The sequence below is a fragment of the Aythya marila genome (genome assembly GCF_965140915.1).
Source record: "Aythya marila genome assembly, chromosome: 5".
NCBI classification, from domain to species: Eukaryota; Metazoa; Chordata; class Aves; order Anseriformes; family Anatidae; genus Aythya; species Aythya marila.
The window spans coordinates 20,953,852-20,970,542 of NC_139046.1; the positions used below are offsets into that span (position 1 = coordinate 20,953,852).

Consider the following 16,691-nt stretch of genomic DNA (forward strand, 5'->3'; position numbering starts at 1 on the left):
GGTTTCAGAGCTGGTGCTCTTTCTGGAAGGATCAGCTGGACCCAGATGTGGAATCAGGCTTCATAGCAACCTGCCATCAGGAGAACTTTAGGATACAGGATACTGGAGATGTTCAAAAGGATAGAGACTAACTGACATGCCAACACAAGGGAATTATCTTTTGCATGAGATGTTTACTGTGAAATACTGTTATCACTCAGATCAACTGCCAAACAGAAAACGTAGGTAAGATCTTGAGAACAACCAGATTGGAATGGATGTATTTGCTGGTTATCACAATGCCTCTAGAAAGGCATAGACCTCAATGCTTTTAGCAAGTGCTAAAAGATACATCTTTTTCCCCAGGGCTACCCCAGCTGATTAAGTCGTGCTTTTTTTTTTTAATTTTAATTTTATTTTTTTTATTTCTCTAGTAAAAAATCAGCAGAAATTTCCAGTCCTGTGCTGCAACTAAGACATCCATACACTGTACTAAGAGAAAAAAAGAAAAGTCAGCAACTTTCCTACATGTATCAAATTTCTGGATTTTAGAAAAAACAGAAGACAGGGTACTCTTGTCCTGTATTTTATTAGGAAATTAATAGGCTGATTGATAACCTGAAATTACACAGTGAATTTCATTGAAAAAATATTCAAAGTAATCACAGCAATTTTGATTTTCTATAAAACATAATGCCCAGATACAATTCCTGTTTATGTCTGTAAATGTCTACACCCTTAACATTTTTCTATTGTACAGCAGCAAGACCAGATAATTATAACATGAAGTTAATTAAATACAGTATACTTTTCTCTGCAGTCCAAGTGAAAGAGATGAAATGTTTAAAACAAAGTCCAGCATATAAGCAGTACTATGAGATGGTTCCCTGAAATCTCAATTTGGACTGCTTATATATAACAAAGGTTTATAACGGGAACTGCTGTGTAGAAGTATGATGCTTTAGGACATAGTTTTCCAATAGTTTGTTTTTGTTTTTTAAGTCTGCTTGCTTTCAAACAAACACTGAAATCTTACATTTTTACATACAGTGCTAGAGTGAAACACAAGTTACAGACTTCTCAGTTTGCTAAAGTCACACAGCAGCTGAGATGTCCCTGGTGTGGGGTGGGAAATCTGGCTGCACCTGCCCGTGAGGTGGGCTGGGACAGCACAAAGCTGTGATGAGCTGTGCCTTGTTGCAGAGATTTCAGCATGGAGCCCTGCTTCCTTGCTGCAGGCTTTCATTGCAGCTCCTTTCCTTCCCACCTGCATGGTGAGGCTTAGAGAGCTGTTGCTGGCACCCGGTGTCCCCAGTTGGGAGGGGACTACTGCGGGTACAGTCTCTGCAGTGAGGTGTCCTGGATGTGTACGATGCTCAGAGTGCAAGACCTGATTAACCTGTCCATGTCTCCCCCTTCCTTTGCCAGCAGTATGGGCTACCATCACCATGCTGGACTAATTAGCTGTGCTGTCATCCTCAGTTTTCTGACACTGTCAACTTTAAAGATGTTCTGCTTTCAAAGAAAGGTGGGTGGGTATGGTACAGATGCTGGCTATCTGCGAGGGTTGAATTTCAGCCTTAGTAATCAACTCTCCAATCCTGCTCAGGTTGTGCATGTGAAAAATCACACCAAGCCAAACTCTGCTGTTCTAACTGCAACTATAACACGGGGGAACGTGGTTTGTAGGTGAGGCCCTATGTCCTCTGCATTAGAGCTAGCACTTTTAAATACCAAATGACTCTGGAAGGGAATCAAATTTCTCAAGCTATTATTCAGGAAACTATTCAAATTGTCATGTATGCTGTCTGGTTGAGAGATGCTTTCCTGAACTGGGGCCTCAAGTCCTGCAAGAATTATGGATGCTCAGTAAGTGGCCAGCTCAAGCACTTGACCTGCAAGTCCAGTCACTTCAGACTGCTGTACTATTTTTGGATAGTGTAAGCTTAAAAAAAAAGAGTAGATTTAAGAAGAGGTGGGCCTTCTTTTTAAAAAGCTATTTCAGGACAAGTACATTCAGACCACTCTGTTTTCTATTTATATATAAATTCTTTGGCAAAAATTTCCTAGAAAGCAGAATCATTTTTTCTATGTAATACTTTATCGTGTCCCCATTAAAAACTGGTATCTTAAAAAATCTATAGTACTTTCCACTATAAATAGTATTGTTCCAGATTAAGGATTAGTTCCTCCCTGAAGAAAAACAGATTAAAAAAATCTGGTCATTATCTGATAATGTTTATATAGCAATGTTAAAATAAAACAGCAAAAGAAAATCATTCAGCATGTGGTTTGTCATTCTCTAGAATGTTAGTGGTATGTTTATACAATAAAAACAACATAAGTTATCCTACTTTGTTTTAAAAACATTAGTAGTAGAAATATATTTCTATCTGCAGATTCATAAACAAAATGCACATTTTCCATCTAAGTTCAAGTATTATTAGAATATTATTATTACTATTATTATTATTAAAGGATCCCTAAATCCTTGCAATTCTGCCTCTCTTTACATTGTTTTGGTCTTTAGGAGCAATAATGAGTTGTGATCATTTTTGTTGACAAACAAAATCGATGTGGAGGTTTCTGTAAGTTTTGCCTGGTAGAACACAGCCCAGCAATCCTTAGGCTACTACAGGCGGCTTTTAGAAGAGTGTGTTTGAGACTAGTGGTGTATACACACAGCAGTCACGTGCTTTGTTGGATGGCGGATAAACTTAATTCCTTCCAGGCTCTCAGCATTCAGTCCCATTTAAAGGAGAAAGGTGGTAAGAGCCCAACCCAGACTTATACCATATCAGGATATATCATCTTCATTTCTTCTTGGTACTGTCAGTTGCTCATAGGTTGGTAGGGTGTTATTAGGGAGAAAGAGATCTGAATTAACGTTGTTGCCTCTCTGAGATGATCTGTTGTTCCCTTGATCCCCCTGCTGACTGGAAACCAGATGATGCAGCATATCTGTAATGAGGTTCAGTTTCTGGTCCATCTGTGTAACCTACAAAGACATAGGGAAGGTTTGTTTAGTGTCAGTGTGTGAGAAAATTGCAACAACCCACGTGATACAAATGCGATGTTAAAATGACACTTTTTTAAATTAGCATGACAATGACCTCCAGGAAGACACCAGAGATCCACAGTTCCACAGCATTAGAAATTTAACGCAACTGGTCAGTGTTGGATGAGGAGAGGCCTGTTAATTCTCATCTCTGGGATGTGCTTTGACAGTTGTTTTATACCTGGATGAATGCACGACAGGTGGGCTTTTAAAGAGAAAAGCTGGGATAGGGAACTCAGTCCCAGAACTGAGCTTCTGTGTTTTTGTTGTTGTTGTCATTATTGTCTCCATATATTTTTAAAACATTATAAACTACTAACATGTTTATATGCCTTAATAATACCAATATGCTATAGTAAACATCCACCCTACTTGCAGTGATCTAATCCAGAGTAAACTAGGACTGACTGATGCTCTCTTTGTTACATTTGGGTCCAATTACTAACTCAGGCCACAAAATGCCCCACGGATATTTTTGCTGATGCAAGTGCATAACAGCTGCATTCTGTGGCAAGGGGAGGGAGTAGGACATGATTTAGTTTCATTCTGTCTCTGCTCCAATGACATAGCGTTCACTAGGATTGCCATTTGAATTACATGATTTACAACAAGTCAGAAACTCTTCTAAGATGGATTAAAGCTTATTTTAAAGCTGGAGACCTGCAGTGGAAGGTTCAGACTGGATCCATAATGCTCATTTTCTTCTGCCTTTAGACAGATACTCTTTACATTATTTAATTCCTCTTTTTTGCATTCTCTGCTCTTCTACTCTGTAGGAAAAAATATAATGAAAAATCAGCATACCTAAGAGAGACTGGATTATGGAGATGTCCAAAACCTAGACCAAGCTTGGAGTACATTTGTGTTACTCAGAGGAAAATCAAGAACCAAATGTTTCTAGGAGCAACATGATTTCAGTCTTTGGTTTCTTGCATTTTGCAGTCAAGAAGTAATGTGTACCATCCATTTTATCTGGCATGGGAAGCCTCCTCTCTGCTCTGACTCCAACGTACTGAGCCAGATGTCCTGGGTGGGGGGGGGAAGACAGGCGCTTACAGCTATGATTTGGGGAATTCAAATTCAAGCCATCAGCACGGCAAGCAGGCAAACATTCCTCAAGGAAAGATGCCTGTCCTTCCTGGATGGCAAGAGGCTCTGAAACTGGGCAGTGAGAGTCTGCCATTTGGCCTTCCACTCCCTGCTATAAGCATAAAGAAAAAGCCACGATTTTGTCATTGGAGTCTCAGACCCATCCACAGGGATCCTAAAACACTAAGTAAACCTTTAGGCAAGAAGAGGTAATAGGTTTTAAAAAGGGAAAAGAAAGTAAGCAGAAAAAACGTGATGGGAATAAATTGCTGCCTCAAATATCTGCTAGAAAGTAGTGAAAGGCACATAAAACCGCCAGAAAGAGTATGAGTGGGAGCAATTTATATGTGCCTGGCGATCATCCAGGTATCACACAGGATAGTAAAAGACAGTAAGGCTGAGCAGAACATCAACAAACCTGGAGGATTTCAGCAGAGACTAAAATGTTTTTCTACCGTAGAGAAAATGCTGTTTTTTTCAAACACTTTGTACAACTGGTAGGGAAGCAGATACAGTAATTTAAAAATATGAGGTGCCAGAGATTTATACTTTGCAGCTGGTTTTGAAAACATTAGGCAAAGCACCCTAGATGGTACATGAAACACTAGTAATTCTGGATGGAAATGGCTGTTGAAAGATGAGATTCTTCAAATGAGGAAGCTGAAGAACACATAAGTTCAAGATTTCTAGAAGGACATACAGATGGAGAATGGAGCAGATCATCAGGTTTTCATTTCATCACTGTTCACTCCCTCAAAAAAGGCACGCTTTGCGCTAATGGTGCCTATCCTGGATGGCAAATTCATGATGTTCCAAGCATGACAGTATGAATCAGGGGCAGCGAAGCTTGCCAAAGCATTTCATTCCTCCACCACCCACTGCCCAGGCATTGCTTGCTTTGTGAGACAGCTGCACTGGAAGGCTGTAGTGGAAGACGGCAGACAAACAGCTATCTTTAGAGTCCGAAGGACAACTTTCCCTCTAAGAAGAAACGTCTTTTGGCTAATTATTCTAAATAACTAGGGGATTCTTATAGATGCATTTTTAAATTTGTGATTCCAGGCAGGGATTACCAGAGGAAACACAGACTGAGGATATATCTGGAAAATGTGCATTTATGAAACTCTTGCAATGATGAGCTATTGAACATGACAGTAGATTGGACTGAGATCTGGATAGCCCTTCAACAGCTGTGTGTCTTGGTGATGAAGTACTGGAGAGAAGTGAGATGTGAATACTCTTGCTGGGAAATAAATTCCCTGAGATAATTGTCTAATTTTTTTCTATGGAATAAAGTTTGGCTGCAGCAGCTGTGGAGTGCAGGAGGCCCACAGAAGCAGAGGCAGAAGCTAATTACTATTGAGCTGAGCCATCTGAGATAAAAAGGAACGACCTTCATCTTCCACGTTCCTGCTTATTGGTATAGGTTTCTAAAGCCATTTGTGCAGAGACGTACAGGTAGCTGGTTGTGTTTAGTTGTTGTTTGATCAGTTTTGCTATCCAATAAGCAAAGCTATTTGCCAGGAAGTTCTGTGCCCATTATGGGCTTGCTCCAAGATGCTCTGAAGTCTGTGGTAGTTTCTGGCAATCACAGACTTCCAGTGACTTCAGTGTGCTCTGGATTTGTACATTGCTTTGCTTATGCCTCTTGGGGTTGTATCAGAAAATATTATGTTTGCAAATGAGAGAGCAATGGGACGATGTCAATTCTGCCAAAGTGGGTCCTCTGCTTAAAGCAGGAGACATTTTAAAGAGAGTTAGATGCTACCAGAAGGCAACTTAGTACTACTGTTACCGCAGGCCTCGGATGTGCAAGAGTAAGTTGCTTGCTGGTAACAGCCTTGCTTGTTAGCAGTCCCGATCTGCCTGTTGTTATCCAAATACACATCCTGAAATATACTCTTCACTTGTTTTCTGCAGAGATAATTATAACCACTAGAAAAATGTCGCAGTGTGCAATACCTTTTTCATTAAACTAGGTTTATGCACTTAACATGCTGCTTGGATAAGTGTATCATCTTCCCTGAATCATAATTTCAAACACATTTACCTGATTAGAAATTAGCCATGATGCCAGAATGAATAAAAGTAAAGCAAACAGAAAAAGTGCTGATGTGGCTATAATCTTAACTGCTTTGGACAACTCTGATCCCTCCACTTAAAACAGCAAACAGTGTTAATTACATAGGAAAATAACTGGGACTGCTTCTTTTATGAAAAACTAAGTAACCTCTTTCTAGCTGATTTATGCTTCATTAGAAGTATGATGCTTGTATGATCAAATTCTTTATATGCAAATCATTTCCTTTGTATTTTGTAGTTGTTGGGGAGAGCAAGCAGTGCTTGAAACTCTTCAGAAATTACACACCACAGTTATTCCAAAGTCTTACTGAAATATTGTATGACAACTAGTTTTCCATCCTGCAAAATCAATTTTCTAAAAGGATCCAGGGGCTATAGACTAAGCACAGGTGGAAAGAAGCAGATTAAAACAAGCTTTGAAGTGTGCTCTTAGAAATTAAAAAAAAAAAAATCCCATCCATGCAGTGCGCTGAAAAAAAAAAGAAACCTAACAAATAGCTCTTCATAAAGACAGAAGGTCTACAGCATAGGTTTTAAATGGCACATCATGAACAAATGTAGCTATCTTACACAGCAATTTTTTCTATCCCTAAAGAAGTCACAGAGGTGTATGACTACACTGACATCCCGTACCAATAGACTAGAGGCAATGACACAGCTCCCGCACGAGCCACGGGACCCTCTGAGGTGGTGTTTTCAGGAAACAGCTACAACTCAGTATAAAATGACATGCCAACTTTTACAAAGGTATAAAAGACATTCCAGAAGGTGTTAAGGAACAAGGCAGAGACCGTTCTTGCTACATTTTAAGCATTCATAGCAAATCTGTGGTATGATTCAGGATAGCAAAGGTCACAATGAACTTGTTTTCTTACGTTTTTTTTTCTCCCCAAAAAAAGAGGAAGTCTGGATGGCTCCAGGGGCAGCTGGAAGAGAATCTCCTTAATGCAGCACTGTGAAGGAGAACTAAAGAGTGGAGACCTGCTCCCAAAACTTGTCATAGGGGTTTACTGGGAAGGGGCAAGGGGAGCTGGAATCATGGAGCTAAGAGGGACAGTATTTTCAGCCATCAATATTCAAGATACGGGAGCAGGCCAAGGATAAATTTTTGGTGATTGACAATTTTGGCCACAATGACCACAGTTAATTACAAATTACCAAGAAGTTAAACCAAGCACTGCTCCATGATCTGGAGCGGTTAAAGCTGTTGATTAAAGCTGTCTCATCTGCCCTTCATTCTGGGTTTCTAATTCCCTGACTTGGAAATTTCAGAAGTAAAACTTGGACATTAAAAGAATATATTATTAAGGGTAAAAATCATAGTCCCTTTCAACTGTAAGGTTGTTCATAACTACTTATATTCTTAATGCAGTTGACTGATTAAACAAATAATTTGAACTAAATCAAGAAATTTTTAATCAGCACAGTTTATGCACCGTGCTCACTCAGTGGATTCAGGGGGACCGTGCTTGCTCTTAATAGGGAAAGATGAGTGTGAATCTGCTAAAGGACAAGAAGAAAAACAGAATGCAGGCTATGCTTGCCTGAATGAAAATGTGATAAACGAAATTTTCAGCTACTTTTCAAACATAAGACTCACGATTCTGCTACCCTGAATTAACTTGAGTGGTGTTAATTCCTGAGAATGCAGCTTTTTAGCTCAAAGGGCAGCAACTCTTGAAGGTATTTTTTCAAAATAACTGAAAATGACAAATATTTATCACCACTGATGGCCTCTTAATGACGAGGAGCCTATTGCTCTGCAACATGAGAAACTTTAATGAAAAGAAAGTCATGCTCTCTTCATCTGTGTATCCTCATAGGTGGTTTTGAAAATAATCTTTTCCATGTTTGCTATTCAGTACTGTACTTGCTAATGAGCTAGCTTTAACTTTCAGAAAAAACACACCAAAAATCCCTTCTGTTAACAAGCCATCTTCAGGCATACTAATGACTCAGTCAGAGAAAAGGTAAGAGGCAAAAAATATTCCAGACCTTATGATACATGTTAATGGCAATGACATGAAGGAATGTATTGCTATTAACCAGTACTTTAGCAAATGGAGAGTGAGCTCTTCAACCTAACACCTCTTCATAAGGTGTGGTTATAAATCATGGTTTTCTTTAGTGGCATCTATCCTATTCAGGTAATGTGCTTGAGAATATTTGAGGAAGCTTCAGAGAGCAGCTTCCCTGGCTCCCCTTGTTGCTGAGTCCCTACACGTTTTGGTATCAAAATATTTCTAGAAGTTAATGCTTTAGAGGTTTCACAGTCCTGTGGACAGGAACAGTATTAGGAGTGGCTTTTCAGAAAAGTTCAAGGATAGGTATAGGAATCTTCATATAGATTTATTTTAAACTTTTCTCCATAATAGAGGAAGGAGAGACCAACAATTTCAGTATTATTAAAGAAAATTTCTTTCTTCAGGTACACGATTTTTTCAAAAATATTGGAAACTGTCATTCTTCCATTTACAGCACCCAAGACTGCAAATGCTTGAGAATCCCCTTATCAGAGCTTCTGGCTTAGATGTGTTTATTTTGTTGCCAGAGATTAGGCAGCATTCTTGCTGGAGGTTATATACCAGTTGCTGAGGTGTTTATAGGAGAATGTAATCTGCATGAAGGAAGATTTGTTCTCCAGACTGTCTGTACTTTCTCTTGAGAGTTGTCCAAAGAAGGGAGTATGTGTGTGGTGTCTGGGGGAAGGATAGAGGAAGTGAAGCCGGTGAGAAAACACTCTCTTCTAATATAACATTACTCCTGGCTAGAAAAATATAAAGGCTGAGCTTCTGAGGAACCAAATTAGCAGGTTTTGTGGGCTGCACATGACTAGTCAATGAAAATATTATATTAACACTGCAACCACTGTCTTAACTGACAAGTAAAACTGACAACTTTGAGAAAAAACCATCTTTGGAAAGAAAGGCACTTGTTACACACTGTATCCTAAAATCAGCTGTCTTGTATAAAGCTGTCAGTGCCAGTTTCTTCACTTTGAGATACTAACAGCTTTTTTTTTTTTTTTTTTTTTCTTTCTTTCTTCTTTATTTTTTTTTTTCAGTAAACTCAAACTGTTGCTGGTCTCCTCACTCTGTGTTTTTATAGTATTTTTTTTTTCTCCCACATTTCTTAAAAGCATAAGAAAAAGCTTACTTTTTAGTAGTTGCAACCTCTTAAGTAGCTGCTGATAATTCTCTGTTAACCAATGTGTGCTGCTCTGTGCTTTCAACAGAGTGGTGAGCTGGGGCTGGGAAGAAACTTCTGAGCCACTGAGTCTGGGCCAGAGCTTAGAAACAACTGGGATGTACAAACCAGGCATTGCCTCCGATTCTCCAGGAGTTACCTTGAAACCAGAGTGAATTGCTATTAACAAGGGGCTTGACTTCTCACAGTACATTCTTGAGGCACTGTGTAGAAATTCAGCTGTCACATTTTTCTGAATTATGTTGGAAAGTAAAACGAATTGGTAGCACTGCTAATACCAACATGTGGACATTTGATTAGTGACTATAACTGTGGCATTTTAGAGTAATTTTTGTTCTTTTGAAGAATTTTGTCTTGAATGTACAGTACAAGCTTTAGGGTAACAGATCCTCAAGCAATAGGAAATAGGAAAAATCAGAGGGTTAATCTATGCATTCTTTTTTTTTTTAATTAGAATTGGGAAAGCAATTTTGATAGTTAGGTCCTTGTACTGAAGAGAAGTCTTTTTCCTTTCCACATGTCCTTTTCCCTAAAGAAAAATATATTTTTCTAAAAACATCCTCAAAGTGTCTGGAAATTTGACATCTCTGGCTAGCTATTTGCTCAGTTCAATTTATTTCATGTGGATTTTCATGATTTTTAGAGGAGTATAATTACAACTATACTGCTATTTTTCATATTAGAAGTCTCCCTTGAATTCTATTTGAAACTGCCAATATTAAGAGACATGTCCTGACAGGTCAAAAACTCAGTGATATGAACAAGCCACTTAAGTATTGTGTAACAGGAATCTGTGATTTGTATAAAATATGGCTTACGTACTACCCAGCACAGAATATTGGCTGCATTTTTTGTAACTGTCTCTTTTATGACACTGCCATTTTTCCCTCAGATGAAAATTAAGATACAGCCTTCAGTGACAGCAGTAGTTGAAGAAGATATTATGCAATAAAACAGCAGCCTTCACAGATATCTTTGTCTATTTCTAATCAGTTACACACAACTCATGTATGTAATCTTGATGTAAATAAATGCTTCTGGATTTGCAGTTGGTAAAATGTCAGGTATGAGAGAAACTGTTAAGGACCTACAAAGAAACAAGGGGCAACAATAAAAAGACAGATGCTGTTTCGTGTCACCTTCATAAAATTACCTGGATATAACTTGCTGCTTGACTAAGGGAAGCAAGGTAAAATGAATATAAACTACTTCTGCTAAGGAGGTGGGTAGGACACTGCCAAAAGGAAGAATTAGTCATGGAAGAGCAAAGTATACTTGGCCACGGATGGCTACAGACTACAAGACCTCAAATGGTGCAAAGATTCTGGGGCAGTGGTTATTTTAAAAGCAGAGAGGATTCAAAGCCCAAGGGTAAAAAAAAAAAAAACAAAAAAAAAAGTCAAGGCAAGGCTGGATGACCTAAAATGCTGCTAGTCGAGACAGAAGCAAGGAACAAGATGGAAGTGGCTGTGAAGATGGCAAGAAGTGGAGACTGTGAACTGCTGCTGCTTGAGAAAAAAGAGCTGGGAATGGTGGCTGTGGTTCAGCGCTTTTGTGGTTGCTATTAACAACTTCTTGCAAAAATATGTGGCTTATTTAAAACACCCAAACTATTGGAAATCAGCTCTTCCTGAGAATCTTTCTTTAGCTCTAGGTGTAGATGTGGGCTAAGAAGTCCCTCTGATTGCTAATCGCTCCCCAAACTCCCCAGCCAGCCCCGCTGGCTTCACAGCACTGAACGCGTGCCCAGATGTGTGCAACGCTCACAGATCTATCTGGCATCCAGAGGGCTATAGCCAAGCAATTAACATTTGTGGTCAACTCTTGTTGTAGATAAATGAGACAAGACTTAAAACACATGGAAATTTTCAAGTTAGGACAGTGTCCAAAATCTACAGTCTTTGGCCCAGCACAGCCTCAGGATACAGCCTTTTTTTTAAACTAAAATATTACAAAGGTCAGAGATTATTTTTTAACCCTTTACTCTAATAGAGCATCAGAACATGAGCTGTAGATAAACAAGGGACTTTGAAATGTTTTTCTTTGCTTGTATGACCCCAGGAAACTGAAGGGTCTTGTCTCTAAACATAACTTTTATCAGAAGCTAATGAAGAAGATAAAATCCCCCTATCCTATTAATAGAATACTTCGGATTTTTCAAGAATTTCTTTATTCTCATTTACTATTGCCCCACCTTCAGGAGATGACATCTCTTTCGCCAGTCACAATTTTCTTCCATTTTCGTTTAAAAATAAGATGCAAGTTGGCAAAAAGAGAGGGATTATTTTCTTAAAAAAAAAGACAACCAAAGATACCAGAAGTATGAGAGTTTATGTACGCACAAAAATGACTGGGCATCCATCTAGCACTATCATCCTAAACAGTTTCCCAAAGTATGCTTAAATGGAAATCCAGTTTTATGGAGGATGTAGAGTAGGCTCAAGATAACAAGAAAATTAAGGAAAGTATTGGTCAAAACAAAATGGAAAAAACAAACAAACAAAAACTGAAAAACCCCAACAACTTATCTTTACACTATAGTTTGGATACAGCTATAGAATAAATGGCAGTAATTAGCACATCTTATATCCAAAGCCCTGAGAACCTTAGCCTATCTATACAGCACCATGCTGCAGTAGATAGTTACTGTTATTATTATCACAAAGTGGGGAAAACTGAGACAGTGAAGTTAACGGCCAGGCTGCAGATTTACTAAACATCTTTAACTTGGAAGAAAGAGCTCTAATAAAACCTTAAATATCATCTTTCCTGTCCTAGGCAGATCTTCATATCTCAAAGCATTTTTCAGTTTTCTAATGAGAAAGAAGTTTGTAGAACTGATTGCTTTCTGACTCCCAATCACCTTTGTGTTCACCAAGATGTTCCTACCCTGTGCCCTTCTGGCTGAGCACCCCAATACCTATCTTCAGGGGAAGGAAAGATGCTGTGTAGCTAACAGGCACTTATTTTTCAGATGCTTCAGTTCCACAGATGTGAAGAAAACTCCCTGTGGTACTTGCCTCTGGAGGACTCTCTTTGCTGGGTTTAATCACGGCAGTACAGCCTCTGAATATCACTCCATATTTTTGTTGTCAGGAATTTGGCTATCAGACAACAGCTTTCTCCTAGCTGTAGATTCCTGTTTCAAATGTGGAACAGTGGCATATTAACAACACTTCAGAGTTCAAAAAAAGTAAAAGACCAAACTAACATAAAAATATGTCCAAAACTCTTTTCCACAGAAAAATAACCCCCAACCCAACCCAACCCCCCTACCACCATCACCAGTTAAACAAAACAAAACTGACTAATCTTGACCTCTCTCCAAAGGGGAATGTTTTGTTTCTTGAATCCTTGGCTCTTGCTCTTGTATGATACTGGGACTATGACTAATAACCTCTTGCTGGAGTACTGCTGATAATTTCACCATTGAGTAGCTGTTCTAGTTCTGGATCATCATAGTATGCATTGAAGTTGCCAAGATTTTATTTTTAAAAAACAAAGAATAAGATATACGCTCATAATCCCCCAGTGTTAGAAACACATTTTTCCTCCTTCCTCTGAACTGTTATTTTTCAGATGCTTGCTAAGAAATGGTTCCTTTTTTGCTTTCTCTCTCTAAAACACTTTTCCTAATTCAAAACATATTTGAGGCTGTAGCTCTTTTTAAAGCAAATATGCCATGCATCACATTGAGTTAGGTCAGCATTGCTTATGTTAATGTTTCTTGCTTCATTCAAATGAGGCATCCACACTCCTTTTCAAAGGTAATAAAGCCAGACGAGGTGCACAGCGTTTTCCAGTTGGAATAGAAAGTGATACTCATCCACAGGTTATGGATCTTAGAGCAGACACAAATTCTGTCTTACAGTGGAAACTAAATGTATACCTCAGCTATGGCACAGCCACATCAGCCCTACTTCCTTGCCCAAAGCAGGCAGGCAAGAACAAATTCAGTTAATTCACCGCAAGTTTGTTCACTGTCAGTAAGCTAAAGAAATGAGAACAATGAATCTCAGTCTATGCAAAGCTTGAAAATGGGAGTTAGCACGAATTACTGCAGCACAGTGCTGTGCTGCTGCATGTCACCACTACCACTTTGAAAATTCTTTTCGCTCCTTTCTTGCTTCAAGGAAATGGCATGGGTAGTAAGGTGTGGTGTGTCCGAGTCTGGCCAGAATGAGGAACCTGCTCCTGCTGGCATTAGGTCCCTTGATACAACTCATGCCAAGCACCTGAAAATCAAGGGTCATCTTTAAAACTGTTGGCTGGCTTTACTGCCACAGTTGCTGGGGTACCTGAACCTGCAGTGGTTCACATGCTTTGCCTGACTGAATTTGTCTCCTAAAGGTAGGGGTGAATACCACCAGAGCAGGGCAATGAACAGGCAGAAAGGACAATGGATGTTATGCAGCAGGGAGTGGGAGGGAAGGACTGTAGGTGCTACAGGCACAGATGATGATGGCACCTGCCTGAGGTCTCCCTTTTGGAACCTGTGCAAAGCGTGGGGGAAATGGAGTTGCATGAAATGAAGCATCTTTAATAGTTTGCAGCATGCCATATGAGTTCTGTGTGGGATATTCTATTGGATAGCAACTATCACAAGTGGATGGGACAGCATGAGTAGGGAAGGGCACAACTATCTGCTTTTTACTTGAAATCTTAAAGAACAAGATCACTTCAATCATTTTTTCAAAAAAGTTTTTTAGCCAGTTCTTTTTTTTAAGCATCTGTAATCTACTCATTATTTGTGATTTGATAGTTATTATATGGGCAGAAAAGACATAAAACTCCTTTGTACCTAAAATGAGCTTACAAAATTAATAACCATACGATGACTTCTGCAGCAATCAAAAACGGTCGGGAAAAAGGAGTGGGGGAGTGAAAGAGAGAGAAGCAATTATAATAACAGCGAGTATTGAGATTCCCTGAGGGCTGCTGCTGGTAATTAAACCAACGGCAACATGAATCTCTGTTTGATGTGGTCATGAATTTGTTTTCAAAAGAAAAATCTTTAAAAAGATTCTTTTAAGAGAAATTTTTAGAGAACAAGCTCAGCATGAATAATTAGACCAGAAATACTTTGATAAATGTTATTATGGAGAAGTCATTTATGGGCCATGGCATTTGCAGGTTAGAAATCCTAGTGATAAATAGGGTGGCAAGTTTGCACCCATTCTGCACACACAAGACTGGGGCCGTATGCCTGAGTTAGTTCCTCAGAAAGGAGGCTGTCTCTTATTTTCACTGTTGCATTAAGCGTTACAAACAAGCAGACAGAACATTTCAGTGAGAAAATCCAGCACAATGAAAGAAAACCACAAACAATCCAAAGGCACTTTTCTTTCCCAGGGGCCTGCACAAAGATCAGAGGTGAAGTTTATCAGTGATAAAAATATCTGTGAGCTCACTCCACTCCCCTCCCCTTCTAACTTCCATTCACTTCTGCTGAAATCATACCCTTGGAAAAATCTCCTTCAGAATGCTTGAAAAATAATAAAGTTTTCGTTTTGTGGAAAAGCATTCAGCAACACCTCTGAAATCCAGAGAAGATGCAGGTGCTCTGCATCCTTCAAAATCTAGTTGCCTCGGACACCCAAAAGCTGCATTTCATTTGTTTCCTGACCACTTCAAGAAGCTGAGGCAGAGGCAATCAATCACAAGCCAGCAAATAACCAACCAGTGAACTAGAACCTAATATATTTACCAGTGGAAACCTGCGTTTAAAAGGAAGAGGAACTGCCTGTTGGCTGTCATGGCATTATTCATAAAGGCACACTAGTAGATCTTATGGATACCAGAAGCAAAACTCCAACAAAGGCAACTAACTGCTAATGAAGAAGGGTTTTCACTCAAATTTCATGGGTCATACGGAGTCATTACCCATGCCTGCAGGAGTTCAACAGCTCTGCCAATTGAATCTGGGGGAAATTAAGTGATTATTTTGTTCTGCGTTTTGTAGCATTGGGCATTTTTCTTCCAATCCCAAGTTCTGGAGCTAACCAGTTATGCAAGAGTATCAGCTTCAATTTACAATGCTAGCTTTAAATCAGACTTATTGCAGGGAAAACCTTGAAAACAGGTCTTAAATGTACATCAAGGTCTCAGAAAACAGTTTTTTTTTTTTTTCCTCTTAAATACAATACAACCCTATGTCTTTAAGCTCATCTAATACTTCAGGAGCTCAACTCATTTTGAAAATGGAGAGACACATCACTTGGCTACTGCCAGTGACAAGTGCTGCACGGGTTAACTTTCCAAATTAGTTCAACTGCAGGTTTCCCTCTGGTTCTGAGTCAGTTAAAATATCAAGACTCTTCTCCATAACATTTGAAGCTATAATGACTTCAAAAGTAAACAAACGTTTCTGATAAAATAACATGTTTGAAAAATGTAATGGATGACAAAGATAACGAAAAAATCCTTAGTGCTTTTCTTTGTCAATAGCTTCTTCTAGGAATATAGCCAGACTGGGCATTTATTTGGACTGGTAAACCATGACTCAAAAAGTGGATCTATTGGCAGTATAAGCAATAGCTCAGTGGTGGAAGCAAAAGGCTCACAGTCTTTCCTAGCTGATTAATCATCATGACAGCCTTGCAGATTAAATGATCTGCCCAGCTCCAGATGTTAGATGTGCATCCATCTCTTGCTATTCTTCTGGTTCATAGGCAGTAGCCTGGATTATTCATTCTTAAGATAATGATGATCATTACTGTTCAAAACAAAAAGGATTTGGGCTTTGTAATTTTATCCTATGATAGAGGAGACTTCTGCAGAAGATAACACTGTACATATAGTCTAGACATGATGAAATACTGGAAAATCCTTCAGGCAGAGGTGGTGACAGTCTTGCACATAAAGTTTTGTGATGTTTCTCTTCTCTACTACCCCCCACCAGAACTGTTATCAGTTGCACAAAGGAAGAGCATGAATACGTAGCTGCCCTCAAGCCCTGCTATTAAGGGCTGTACTAGCCCCTGTTAGATCAATAACAAAATGTACCTTCTCTGAGATGGAAGGCAGCATCTGTTTCACAGCACCCAGTAACACCCCACAGCATTCACAGATAGGAAAGAAAGAATAGCAGTATAATGACAACATAAAACAGCCTTCAATGACTACCAGAGATGAGAAACATCACTAATTCTCATCTAAATTATTTCATCTTCATTGCCACAGAGGCACCAACTTGGGCTCAGGCATCAGTCAAGAAGGCTCTCAACTGGATGTGGCACACTGGGAAGGGAACATCAGAGAATCAACGCCCTGCTTT

General features: G+C 39.2%; 1 protein-coding gene across 4 annotated transcripts in view; it reads right to left on the reverse strand.

The window, feature by feature from the left end:
- Positions 1–581: 581 nt before the first annotated feature.
- The window catches only part of KCNQ1 (potassium voltage-gated channel subfamily Q member 1), a 343,661-nt gene continuing 327,551 nt past the window's right edge, over positions 582–16,691 (reverse strand). For all 4 annotated transcript variants that reach the window (XM_082761238.1, XM_082761237.1, XM_082761236.1 and 1 more), the window contains one exon: positions 582–2,977. In XM_082761238.1, coding sequence (XP_082617364.1) covers positions 2,777–2,977 — 201 coding nt within the window. In that variant the 3' untranslated portion in view covers positions 582–2,776. The remainder of the gene's footprint in view (positions 2,978–16,691) is intronic.